The sequence below is a fragment of the Equus caballus genome, chromosome 16 (genome assembly GCF_041296265.1).
Source record: "Equus caballus isolate H_3958 breed thoroughbred chromosome 16, TB-T2T, whole genome shotgun sequence".
Lineage (NCBI taxonomy): Eukaryota > Metazoa > Chordata > Mammalia > Perissodactyla > Equidae > Equus > Equus caballus.
Window position 1 is genome coordinate 50,596,578 of NC_091699.1, and position 14,140 is coordinate 50,610,717.

The window sequence follows — 14,140 nt, forward strand, 5'->3', positions numbered from 1 at the left end:
ACACTAAGATATCACCTTACACCTGTTAGAATGACAAAAATATCTAAAACTAATAGCAACAAATGTTGGAGAGGTTGCAGAGAAAAAGGAACCCTCATACACTGCTGGTGGGAATGCAAACTGGTGCAGCCACTATGGAAAACAGTATGGAGATTCCTCAAAAAACTAAAAATAGAACTACCATACGATCCAGCCATCCCACTACTGGGTATTTATCCAAAAGAGCCTGAAGTCAGCAATCGCAAAAGTCCTGTGCACCCCAGTGTTTATTGCAGCACTGTTTACAATAGCCAATACATGGAAGCAACCTAAGTGCCCATCAACAGACGAATGGATAAAGAAGATGTGGTACATATATACAATGGAATACTACTCAGCTGCAAAACAGAACAAAATCATTGCATTTGCAATAACATGGATGGACCTTGAGAGAATTGTGTTAAGTGAAATAAGCCAGCGAGAGAAAGATAATCTGTGTATGACTCCACTCATATGAGGAATTTAAAACTATGGACCAAGAACAGTTTAGTGGATACCAGGGGGAAGGTCGGGTCGGGGGTGGGCACAAAGGGTGAAGTGCACCTACAACATGACTGACAAACATTAATGTACAATTTAAATTTCACAAGATTGTAACCTATCAATAACTCAATAAAAAAAATAATAATAAAAGATTGATAAAAGAAAAAAAAACAAAACAAACTCATTGGGATTTTGGTTGGAATTAAATTAATCTTTAGAACAATTTAGAGAAAACTGACATTTGTACAATTTTGAATCTCTCAATCTGTGGATGTGATTTACCTCCCAGTTTATTTAGGTCTTTTATATCTTACAGTAAAGTTGTATAATTTTCTTTATACTTCCTTGATCATTTTAGAATGATCATATAATAAGATATGTTTTTGGAGAAATTTTTCTCTCTTAAATCGCACATATAGAGTGTCCACTTTTACTTTTTACAAGGGTTGACAAATTATAGACTATTTGGCAAATTATAGCCACCGGTTTTTGTATGTAAAATTTTGTTAGACACCATCAAACCTGTTTGTCTGCATATCGTCTGTGACGGCTTCTGTCCTGTAGCAGTCGAGTTAAGTAGTTGGGACAGAGACCATATGGCTTGCCAGCCTAAAATATTTACTGTCTGACCCATAAGAAAAATGTTTACCAATTCCTGCTGTATATATTGCCATAGCCTTTGGTGATTCAAAAAAACAAAAACAACAAAATAAAAAAAGATCACTTTAAGTGTAATCTGAGGAATTACATCCAAACCATTCTTTCATTGAAAACTTGAAAAGATGTGAACTGTGTTCTCTAATGTTAGAACTGCTCAGCCACCAAGATGGCCTAACCGTTTCAAACAGATGGGTCTTTGTGTGTAGTCAGATGGAGTATATTCTACATCTGTCAAACAGAATTAAGTTGGGAAAAAAATGTTGATTAAAGGAATAAACTGTATGACTGGTGGGCCATATAATATTGTAAAGTACTACCAAAGGATTTTTGGAAACATATTATCTTGAAGGGTCATAGTGTCAGAAGTTTAGGACTGGGATTGATAACAGAGTTTATGATGGTATCATTTTATTCGTAAGGAAACTGGGTTTCAGAAGTTAGGTAATTTTTCCCAAGGCCCCATACCCTATTGCTATGTTATTCTGACTCTAAGGTATTTTTATGAGAAAGGTAATAGGGCATAATGATTTAAGAGCTTATACAGAACTCAGTGTAAATCCAAGCTTTCCCTCGAGGGAGGTAGGTAACTGCACAGCTTGCTGCCACTCTGTTCTGCAGTTTGCTGATTTGGAGAACTGGAGAGACTGACACCTATATTGCTGTACCATGCTCAGGAAGAGTGAATGAGATTCATATTATATGTAAGGAGTTCATCAGTCTGACTGCACAAATAGTTGTTAGCTGTCCATGCTGTCCTAACAAACTTCCTCAAGTGATTTCTGTTAAGGTTTTCTGGATGGCAAAGAATGTAATGTGAATATTCAGCTCTACTTTTTTTCTTAAAGATTTTATTTTTCCTTTTTCTCCCAAAGCCCCCTGGTACATAGTTGTGTATTTTTAGTTGTGGGTCCTTCTAGTTGTGGCATGTGGGATGCCGCCTCAGCATGGCTTGATGAGCGGTGCCATGTCCGTGCCCAGGATTTGAACTGGTGAAACCCTAGGCCGCTGAAGCAGAGCGCGCTAACTTAACCACTCGGCCACGGGGCCGGCCCCTCAGTTCTACTTTTATAATATGTACACACTTTGCAACACTTTGGAAAACACTATTAAGTTTGTAAATGCTGTGACATGTGTTTTCTAAAACATTATGAATTAATTTACCCTTTTCTTTAACAGTCATACCTTTAAATAGATTCTTTCTCTGATTAGCTTAAAGTTTCTCGTGTGCTCTGTTTATACCCCCTTCCCATAATTTGTACATACAGGAGTCTTTTCAGGTTACATTATTTAAGGTCTTATATTCTCTTTGACAGGGTATTAATTTTACGTTTGTGTGTGTTAATGTATAACACTACTTTTGGAGAGAGAAGAGGCGTGTAGTCAGATGGATGTCATTCTTAAATCAATATGTGATTCAGGCATTATCCCGAGCAACCAATTTAGTAACCCTTCCTTTTTATTAAAAGAAAGGGGAGGGGGCCAGGAGGAGCTTAGATTGGCAAAATATTTTTATTAGAAAGTCCATATTGTCGCCTAGTGATTGCCATGTTGTATCTTGCTTTTACTTCTAGGAAAATTTCATAGTTGTAGTTGCTCTTCTGTTTGCTCTCATGATAATATTTTAATGGTTCTTGACCAGGCATGTTAATTGCAAACCTCCCCCCCCCACAACCCCCGCCAGCCCCATGACTTGATGTGAACAGCAGTTCCACACAAGGACGGACTGTCTAGTCTCCAGTTGTAATTATGTGCTCCCTTGAGAAATACTGTTGGATAAATAGAAATATTATATAGGTTAGGTCTGTGGTTTAAATATCAATCTATATCTATACAACAACCAGAGAAAACGTCATTTTAGTAATTCTTAGTCAGAAACACTAAGAAAAAAGCAAGATAAGTGGCCTTGTGAAGGACTGGGAAGAAGCCCAAATCTGACTCTCACTTATCCCACCTCCCCCAGCCTTGGCTGATTGTAAAAGGTCTCCATAGAGCACCGTGTGTTCTGGATGGGGCTAGGTCATAGGTCTGTGTAAATGTACTCTTTCATCATTACTTAAAATGTTGTTGAATGCATAAACCTAGAGACATCCTGCATGCCTAAAGCAGTGACTAAATTTGGCCTTTTGCTGTTAAATGTTTGTGTTGGTGATTTTCATGAAGATAAAGATGCCATGATTAGTGAAATAAGGCACATACTCACTTATCACTTATATGTGGAATCTAAAAAAAAAAAAAATGTCAAAACTCCTAGAAACAGAGAGTAGAAGAGTGGTTGCCAGGAATGGGGGTTGGGAGTGGAATAGGGAGAGATTGGGAAAGGGTATCAACTCTGACCTATAAGATGAATTAGGTTTGAAGATCTGATGTAAACATGTTGACTATAGTTGAGAACACTACTGTATAATTGAAATTTGCTGAGAGAGTAGAACTTAAATGTTCTCTCACACACTCAAAAAGATCAATATGTGAGGTGATGGATGTGATAACTAGATGGAGGAATCCTTTCACAATGTGTCTGTATATCAAATCACCCTGTGTACCTTAAATACTTTACAAATTTTGTTTTTCAATTATACTTAAAATTGAAATAAAAAAGATGACATGATTATCAAACTTAAGGGTCTTGGTATCAAAACCTCAGTCTACGTAAAACCAGTGATGCTTTCTTACCATTTCCTCAGTAAAAACATGGAATGAAAATTAGAAATGATTAAGTTGCCACTCACATGTCATTAATAATCTTGTCTTTAAACTGTTATATGCATTTGAGGCTTTGGTTAGTAAATCAGCTTCTTTCATTTTGAGTACTTTAAAAACTCTAATGATTTATTACTTATGTAGATAGTCATGCTTTGATGTGGTTTTAGGTTCATGCGAAATGGATTTTGGACACTGATGTTTTCAATGAATGGATGAATGAGGAGGATTATGAGGTGGATGAGAACAGGAAGCCTGTGAGTTTTCGTCAGCGAATTTCAACAAAGAACGAAGAGGTATTTGGTTTGGCACCATTTTTCTCCTCTTGGTCTTTCTTCTTTCTTGGCCTGAATATTGTCACATCTTCATTAATGAACTCTCACATATAAACCAAGGTGCATCCATCAAGTATATATAAGACTTAGTAAGTGGCTGTTAACAACCATCTCAGGAGCTGGCAACCCCAAAAAAGGAGCATGAAAATCTCAAAGGGTCATTAAGATTTCAAGTGGTCCATGTAGTATGACAGTGGTACAGCTGATTTTGTTTTCTAGATGTGAGTTTTAATTTTGTGAACCAAGTATCATCACAGGGTAATTTAACTTAGCTGTTGGTTTTCCAAGAGAAAACTTTTTCTTTCTCCCCAAAGCCCCAGTAGATAGTTGTGTGTCCTAGTTGTAAGTCGTGCTAGTTCTTCTATGTGAACCACTACCGCAGCACAGCAGCTGACGGGTGGGTGCTGTGGTTCCGTGACCGGGAAGTGAACCCAGGCCACCGAAGTGGTGAGTGCTGAACTTTAACCACTAGGCCCTCAGGGCTGGCTCCTCATTTTTTTAAAATATTTTTTGGTAGCTTTGTTAATGCACATACAGTAGTTAGTACAAAGTATAGGCCTTAAAGGTCTCAGAGTTATAATTTAGTCCTTTTTGATGTGGGAAGACTTGACATTTAATACTCTTCGATCCTTTAAGAAGCCTAGCCACTTAAATATTTATCTGTGATTTCTTATACATCACAACTTGTGAGGTAGGTGTGTCACTAGGGGAAGCTTTGAGACTGAGAAGGCGGCTTGGATGTGTTAGTGTTGGGTTTCTGACCGCTTTAGACAGAGAGAGACTTGTGATTCTGAAGTCCTTTTCACTGGAGGCACTTAGAATTTTTGCTTTTTGTTTTGTGTTTTAGTTTTTGCAAAGTCTTTGAGACAGATGTACTTATACCCATTAACTTAGAAAGTACAGTTCTTTCATACCTTAGTTTCAGCCCTGAGACCTTACTAAACCTCTTTGTCAGACTTTGTGTATTCTTTATTTTTAAGAAAAATATTTAAAAAGTAGATCTTTTATCATATCCTTTCATTTTGTTTGTATTTGTTTTGGAATTTGACTTTAAAATTTTTTTTATTTTAGTGTTCCCCTGCTGATATGTTTATATGTTTGTTTTCTCTTAATGCATTTCAAACTAAGTTTTTTGTCATTAGGAATATTCTCATTTCCATATCACATTATTAAACTTATCTTTTCTTATCCACCCCTGTACAGATTTAGATGTTTTTGTTTATTTATTCACTTACTTTTAGGGGGATTATTTGAAAATTGATTTAATATTCCTATTTAAAAAGTTTAACTTCAAACTTACTATGCAATCAAAAAGGTGTGTGTAGTTTAGATTTTCTTTGAAACTTCTCTTATAGGTCTGTAAGATGACTCAGATTCCCAATTTGATGCTACAGAGCTACCAAAAGGAAATGGATAGTTGTAAGGGGTAGGAGGGTACCAGAGAAAAATAAATATTTAATTGATGTTTTAATCTCTAATTTTTTTTTTGCACCTCAGATACAATACTTGGATCACTTTACGTGTCTTTTTTTTTCTTTATTATGGTCTGTTTTATTAAACAGTTATCCACAGGTTGGCTTTTGTATATTGATGTGCATCCTGCAAATCTATTTAACTCATTTATTAGCTTACATAGTTTTTTTGTGGATTCCTTAGGGTTATCTATATATAAGATCATGTCATCTACAAAATAGGGGTAGTTTTACTTGTATAGGTTGACTTTTAAATCATAAATTGCAATCTTATTTAACATTTTTTGTGTCATAAAGGTATCCGTTATATTCCTTTTACTGATGAATTAGGAGTAGTTTCTGGTACATTTTCACAAGATCCATCAGCTGGTCTTTGTATTTCATTAATTTAATAGCGTATGTTTCATATTTTTCCAGTAGTTATTGAAAATGCTTTTCCCACCTGGAAACACAGAATGTGAACAGGAACGGGTTTTAGTTGTGCATAGTTTGGGCATGTCTGTTTTTTAGCATAGTTTGAATACCAGTAGATGGTTCTGATACTTCCACTGGTGGTGCATCACCTGAGAAGTCAGGAGAAGTCTCTTCACTGCTGGTGGTCCAGGGTGCTTAATCATGTGCCTTTCATTTGCTCCGAGCTCGTGGGTTTGGTATTATCTTTGTTTGTGAAAACTCACCTTTGAACAAGGATTTGTAGAAACTGAGGAGTCAGCAAAGCTGGCTGATACTCATTTCCATTTACTTTTTCCTAGCCAGTCAGAAGTCCAGAGAGAAGAGATAGAAAAGCATCAGCTAATGCTCGAAAGAGGAAACATTCGCCTTCCCCTCCGCCTCCCACACCCACAGAATCCCGGAAGAAGAGTGGGAAGAAAGGGTAAGAACTTCAGCATGATTTAAAAGGCATTAAAACAAACTCCAAAGGACTGTCCAGATTTTTACATTTATATTGGAAGTTTTGCTGAAAGGAAGTCTTACTTTGACTTGGTGGGAAGTCTTAGCTTCGAAAGCTTGTCATGTTATGCGATGTTATCTGATGGGCATCTTATGTCATATTTGTACAAAGGCACCCTGAATACGGTCTTTTTTTCTGTATATAAGTGTATATTGAGAAGCGTAGCTGGTGTAGGGAATTTAAGAAATTATACTCACCATAGTATTTTTTTCTGATTTTACCACCTGCCCCATTTGTGATCAAAATGACTTACAGAAGAAAGGAACCTGTGTCTGTTTGATGTTCTGCAATGTGCAACAGCATAGTGCCTTGTTCACTGGGTTACATTTGTATTTAGTGAATCTTGCTTGAGTGAGAATTTTGGTTTCTATTAATAGGTTGTGGGAATTAAGTGATACTTTAAAGCCCTTGCACAGTGCCTGGCCTGAAGTAGATACTTAATAAATCGTAGATAATACTTAATAATTTATTATTAAGTAGATACTTAATTTTGGGATTGTGTAGCTCAAAATATTTTTAATGCAATTTCACAGATGTTATAGTTTAGTCTTAGAACATGACAATTTGCAAAATTTATTCTTTTCATGTGGTAGTAAATTTGTTAAATCTCTGGCTGTTTACTGGGCTGTAAAGATCTACTTGACATCTTCTTTCCATCAGCTTACTTTTACTGATTTTCCTCTCCAACCAAATTTGCATTTCTGTGCCCAGAACATGCTTGAATTACATTATTTCTGGAAGGGTAGCATTATCTGAAGCATTCTTAACCATGCATAGAAGCTTTTAAGGAAGTTAAAAAACTCTTAGTTTTATAAATAATATTAATGAGCCAGTCACAGTTATAAAAAGATTTAGTTATTTTGTCATGTCACATGTATTGTGATGTAAAAATTAAAACCGCAAAAATAGATATTCTTTTAGGTATTATTGAGGGTAACTTTATTTCTTAAATTTCTTCTTTTTTTAAATTAAAGATTGGCATCTGAGCTAACAACTGTTGCCAATCATCTTTGGGTTTTTTTCCTGCTTTTTCTCCCCAAATCCCCCCAGTACATAGTTGTATATTCTAGTTGTGGGTCCTTCTAGTTGTGGCGTGTGGGTTACCGCCTCAGCATAGCCTAATGAGTGGTGCCATGTCCACACCCAGGATCCGAACTGGGGCGAAACCCTGGGTCGCTGAAGTGGAGCATGCAAACTTAAGCATGTGGCCATGGGGCTGACCACCTGTTTCTAATCTGAATGTTAGTGTTGATGTTCAGAGATTTCAGAGCTCCCTGAGATCTTTGTGAAGAAAGCCATAGCAACTTTTCTACATGTTTGTGGGCCTGAATTTGATGTGTTGCTTGGTCACCAAACCAAGATGTGATGTCCAGGAGGCTCACGTGGTGGCATTTAGCCTATACTCGGAGTATAAAGCCCACCAAATTGAGTTTCCAAAATAAATGTATCTGTGTCCTTTAATAGAATGCATCTGCTTTCTAATGAGCAGGGTTCTGCACATTTTAAGTTTCCCCTTAGGATCCTATATTTAACCAAAACATATTCAAATCTGTTTTCCTAACATTTGTTTTATTTGGTTTCCCTGCATCTCTTCTTTCCTTTTTAATGTATTTTATCTCCCTGCCACCTTTAGGGTCATAGGCTTTTACAATATTGTCATTTAATGTTTATTTCAAGAAAATTTTACCCAATGTATCTTATTCTAACGTATACCAATATCTTGTCCCTCTCAGAAGAGAACTTTGAGCATTCTCTCAGCAGTGAGGACTCAGGCTGGTTGGTCCCACATGTGTTTCAGTTGGCTCTTTCTCCATTCCCACTCACTTGTCAGTATACTCTAGATTACTATGCATTTCTTCCCTAAACAGTTAATTTTTTCCTCATGCCTTTGTGCATCATCCTGAAAAATTGCCTGCTTTTTATAGTTCCAAAGGTTCAGCTTAACTGTCACCTTCAATCTTGACCAACTCTTTCTCTGAGCTGCATTTTCTTGGTACTTTTATTCATTTCTCTGTGCTGGGTACACGTCACATTATATGAGGTAGGTAATGATTTCTGTCCTGTATCCTCTGTAATTCCTCAAGGTAAGGAATCATTCCCTTCTTGTTTGAACCCTAACATGCTTTCTGGCATGTATGAGTTTTAAAAGTAAATATTGATTTGATTAAATTGGTGGTGAAAAAGCAGTGACAATTTTTATAAAAAGAAAAAAGTTAGTACCATCCTAAGTGGTTTTACTTTTCAGCTCCTGATGGTAGGATGATACAAAGAGTTCTACATATCTTTGAGAAAATTTCTTATGTAAGTGATTGTTTATGATCTGAAATGAAATGTGCCATATTTCCATAGCAAGTGTTCTTTTGTTACACTAATTTATGCCCCTTTTAGGATATTGTTCTAAAATTTGTATAGTAGGATTTCTGTGCCTCTTTCTTAGGCCCAATAACTTATTTTCCTTTTGGCTGGTTAGATGTAATTTGGGGAATGTATGTAATTTGATTTCTGTTTGTCTTTTAAGGTGATTCTGTGCATTGATTCTAACAGCAATGAATGTAAAGCCTCTATAATTGTTTGCTATATAAGTAGCTATAATCAGTCTTGTTTATATTTATATACTTTGTATTTTTTAGCCAAGCTAGTCTTTATGGGAAGCGCAGAAGTCAGAAAGAAGAGGATGAGCAGGAAGATCTTACCAAGGACATGGAAGACCCAACCCCTGTACCCAACATAGAGGAAGTCGTGCTTCCGAAAAATGGTTTGTATTTTTCTACCTAGACTACAACAGTGTCAGACATGATTAATCATTCTTAGCCACGCCATGGGATGATTCATTTCTTGCTCTGCATCCCCAGTTCTCAACTTTTCAAATATGAGTAGATTCTTCCTTTTAAGGTTAATGTTTATGAAATTCCCTCTTTCCCAATCTTTTGGTATACTTCTGCTGTTTATTGAAAAAACACAGTCTGACCAAAAAGTTCTCTAAATTTAGTAATGCTTTAAAATTAGTGGTTTTAAAATCCCAACAGAATCAATATACATATGAAAAAGTGAAGTTCTTATCTATGTACAGTTTAACCTATTTAAATCAGTTATTGTGAGGAGGATGTTACACTCTTTTAACTGTGAGTGTGGATTTGTCCATTTTTCCCTTTATTCCTGTTAAAATATTTTTCTTTATGTATTTTCTTTGTGAATGTCAAAGCTCTATTTTAGGGCATAGACATTTAGGATCATAATGTCCTCCTAATGAGTTGACTCTTGTCTCATGTCTCTCTGTGTGCCATAATAGTGCTTGTCCTGAAGTCTGAGTTCTCTGATAATAATAAAGCCCCGTCTAGCCACACCCCTTTTTAAAATTTCTCCCTTTTATTTTTTATTAGTCGCCAACTGTACTCAAGATGTCAGTACAGCAGTCTTATAAATTGTACATTTTTTCTCATGCTTTATGTTTTCAAATTATATTGCTTTTGCAGTCTTTTACTTTCGCTCTAATTATGTAAAGCATATTGCTTTTAAGCAGCATATTGTTGAGGCTTGTTTCCCACCCCCCAGGATTCACATTTTCTGTTTTTAATTGAAATATGTTAGTCCATCTAAATGTAACATAATTATCGATATGGGTTTAAGTCTGCTTCATGCTATTTTTCTTCCCCATTTGTTCCTTTCTTGTTTCCTGCTATCTTTTGATTTAATCTACTACTTTTAGTGTTCTATTCTAGCTCCTCTATTTGTTCTTTTTGTTTTTATAACTTGTATAGTTTCTTTCTTTTTTTTTCTTTAAGATTCTTTTTATCCCAAAGCCCCCCAGTACATAGTTGTGTATTTTTAGTTGTGGGTCCTTCTAGTTGTGGCATGTGGGATGCCACCTCAGCACAGCCTGACAAGCGGTGCCATGTCTGTGCCCAGGATCCGAACCGGTGAAACCCTAGGCCGCTGAAGCAGAGTGTGCCAACCTAACCACTTGTCCATAGGGCTGGCCCCTATAGTTTCTTTTTTTATATAGCATAGTTTTTTGGGGGGGGGGGGGGGGGGGAGTTTTTTGTTTTTTTGTTTTTTTTTGGATGAGGAAGATTTGCCCTGAGCCAATATGAATTGCCAGTCTTCCTCCTTTTGTATGTGAGCTGCCACCACAGCATGGTTGCCTACAGACAAGTGGTGTGGTTCCACACCCAGGAACCAAACCTGGGCTGCCAAAGCAGAGTGTGCCCTACGTAACCACTAGGCTACTGGGGCTGGGCCAGCATAGTTTCAATTGAGATATACTTCACATAGCATAAAATTCACCATTTTAAAGTGTATTTTAATCACTCCAGTGGCTTTTGGTATATTCAGTATGTTGTACAACCATCACTGCTATCTTAATTCCAGAACGTTTCTATCCCCCTGAAAAGAAACCCCATACTTACTAGGGGTTAGTCTTAAGTTATCCCATTTTCCCATATCCTAGCAACCACTAGCCTACTTTCAGTCTGTATGGATTTTCTTATTCTCTATTTTCTTTTTAGATGTATTTTTCTTAGTGGTTGCTCTAGGGATAACTATGTATCCTTAATTTATCAAATCCATTTAGAATCTCTGTTGTTCAGTTGAGATAAAAATGAAATTTACTGTAACATAATTTATGCTCTCTCCTGTCTTTTGTGATATTTTCATATATTTTACTTCCACATGTGTTATAATCCCCAGAACATCTTTTTTTGGAGGGGATGTTCTTTTTTGTTTTAAGCAGAAATTTGTATTTTTAAGAATTTAAATAATGAAAAATAGAGTGATCTATAATATGTTATATGCATTTCTAAAAATCATTGTGTTGTGCAAAATTGGGTAATAAAAACCACACAAATGTATTTTAAAGGACATATAGAAGAGAAAATTCACAAAAGTAATCAAAATATTTATTTTAAATAAAAGAGCTGTGAAAGTGTTGGTAGTCCTAACAGGTAACTGTCTAAATTTATAAAGCTGTAGTAATTAACATAGTATGGTTTGGATGCAGGAATGGCTGAATCCATTAGTGAAATAGAATGACCAGTTTAAATATAGATCTATGTTTGTTTATAAATTTAACTTATTGTGAATTGAGCAGTGCAAATCAGTGTGACAAGACCAAACTTTCCACAAATGACTTTTGGTAAAATTTGGTACTCTGCTTTGTATCATATATAAGAACTTAAACTTCAGGTGGATTAAAGTGCTAAATTCAAAAAACAAAACTAGGGGCCGGCCCGGTGGCACAGTGGTTAAGTTCACACATTCCACTTCGGTGGGCCGGGGTTTGCTGGTTCGGATCCCAGGTGCGGACATGCACTGCTTGGCAAGCCATGCTGTGGTAGGCATCCCACATATAAAGTAGAGGAAGATGGGCACAGATGTTAGCTCAGGGCCAGCCTTCCTCTGCAAAAAGAGGAGGATTGGTGGCAGATGTTAGCTCAGGGCTGATCTTCCTCAAAAAAAAACCAAAACCAAACAAAACCGTAAAAGTAAACTTTCAAATACTAATGCACGTTAAACAAGTATTAGTCTTGGAGAAAATATTCATTACTCACTTAACAAAGAATTAGAACCCTAAGTATGTATAAAGATTCTTAAACCTCATAGAATAAAGAGCAGGATATTATATACTGGTAATTTTATCAAAAATCCAGGGCCCATAAATGTGTGAAAAGATCCTCAATCTCACTTAACCAAGAATATGTAAATTATTAAAGTAAGTCTTTTCATCCATCAGATTTTCACAACTTTCAAAGTATTACAAATGTTTTGAGCAAGTGGGTACTCTCAAATGCTGTTGATGGAAGTGTAAATTGATGAAGCCACTTAACACAATTTGGCTGTATCAAGTTTTAAAATGTGTACATTCAGTTTTAATTTCACAGTCCATTTTAAGTAATTATGTATATGCATGAAGTATAAAAGAATATTGATTACAGAATTGTGAAAAATGGAAAATAAAGTTTCCAGCAGTATAGGGCTCGTTACCTTATGATCCATCCATGGACACAGTGGATCTATTAAAAATGAAAGAGATGTGACGTGACTAAACGTTCGAACATGGAGAGATCACACAGTTAACTCTTGTGTGAGGAAAGTAGAATGCTGAGGAATAAACACCGAGTGGAAAACATTTATGTAAGATTTTAAAACCCTCAGGATATGTTTTAAAGTCCACGTAGGTGCATAAAAAGTATCAATTCGTGCTCAATTTATCCTAATGAATGGCACAAAATGGAAATCCGCAAATGGACAAAAAAATATAATGAAAAAGACTTTTGGGAAAGGGATTGAAATGATCTTTTCAGGTTTTACTCTATGTTTTTGTATTTTGTGTACTTTTATGATGAAAAAATATTGGTGTTTGAGTAATTAATTACAAAATTTAGTCTGTTAACATTAAGTGTTAATGTTTCTTAGCCGGGCTTGCGGTTTTTACATAAACGGGAGTAGGTTTTTACATGAAGGTGAATACTGAATGAGGGAGTTGCTGTGAGATTCATGTATTTCTTAATCATTTCCTGTTCTAGTTTCTTCTTAAAAACAAGTAGCACTTTTCCCCTAAAACGTGATTCTTTTTTTTTCTTTCTAGTAAACCCAAAGAAAGATAGTGAAAATACACCTGTTAAAGGAGGAACTGTAGCAGATCTAGGTAAAAACCAAAACAATCTATTCAGTTCTGTGTTTTCTCTCTTGAATGTTTCAGCTTCTCTGATAGCCCTTTTTTTACTGAGATGTTGCTTTCAGTTGCTCTGCTTTCTAGCACAGATATTAGCTATGGCTTCCTTACTACCACTGTTGTTTGGATTACAACCATATTAGGAAATTTAATTTTCTACAATCCCTTTTTTCCAGTTACTGATCTGTCCCTCTCAGAGTGGAATGTTGTCTTGCAAACTAGCAAAGGGGGTTATATTATACCTAAATCAGAATATCTGAGTTTTAAAGAAATAGTTGTAATTAGAGCACTTTTATAATCTCTCTGAAATGCTTGTTTGACAACATATGCAAATTGATTTTGCATCTTTAGGACAAAATTCTGCTGACTGTTAATACTTCTTAAGGCAACTGAAAGTTTTCTATGTAGTATAAAATGAGAATCACATCATCCCTGTGTAGTACTTTCAAATTATGGAGTATATTTTCACAAGTAAGGTATAATTCTTGGATATGCTAAGGGAGTAGAAAAGAGTATAGTCGCTTGTTCCAGTTAGAACAAACAGAGGTAGTTTAAATATCTTTGTTCTTGAGAGTTAAATATAGAGTAAAAATCTTGTTTACTTTTTTCACTTGTAAAAATCGAAAGAGAGTCTCGTGTTTTCAGCATATACTAAATTTTTGACTTGATGGAATTTTAGACCTGAAAGGCATTTTCGAGATCTCCTTATGTGGAAAACGAAACACTGATTTCTCCATCTCCTGGTTAGGTGAATTCTGTATTTCAAGTAAATTGCAATGATTCCTGATGGCAGATATGAGTGTGTATTTGGGAGAGTTTTTCCACTTCATTT

At 35.8% G+C, this 14,140-nt stretch overlaps 1 protein-coding gene across 4 annotated transcripts in view; it reads left to right on the top strand.

The window, feature by feature from the left end:
* SMARCC1 (SWI/SNF related, matrix associated, actin dependent regulator of chromatin subfamily c member 1) overlaps window positions 1–14,140 on the top strand; it is a 165,609-nt gene that overhangs the window by 56,983 nt on the left and 94,486 nt on the right. For all 4 annotated transcript variants that reach the window (XM_023620516.2, XM_023620517.2, XM_023620518.2 and 1 more), the window contains exons 9-12: window positions 4,050–4,175; window positions 6,439–6,560; window positions 9,269–9,393; window positions 13,222–13,281. In XM_023620516.2, the coding sequence (XP_023476284.2) occupies window positions 4,050–4,175; window positions 6,439–6,560; window positions 9,269–9,393; window positions 13,222–13,281 (433 nt within the window). The remainder of the gene's footprint in view (window positions 1–4,049; window positions 4,176–6,438; window positions 6,561–9,268; window positions 9,394–13,221; window positions 13,282–14,140) is intronic.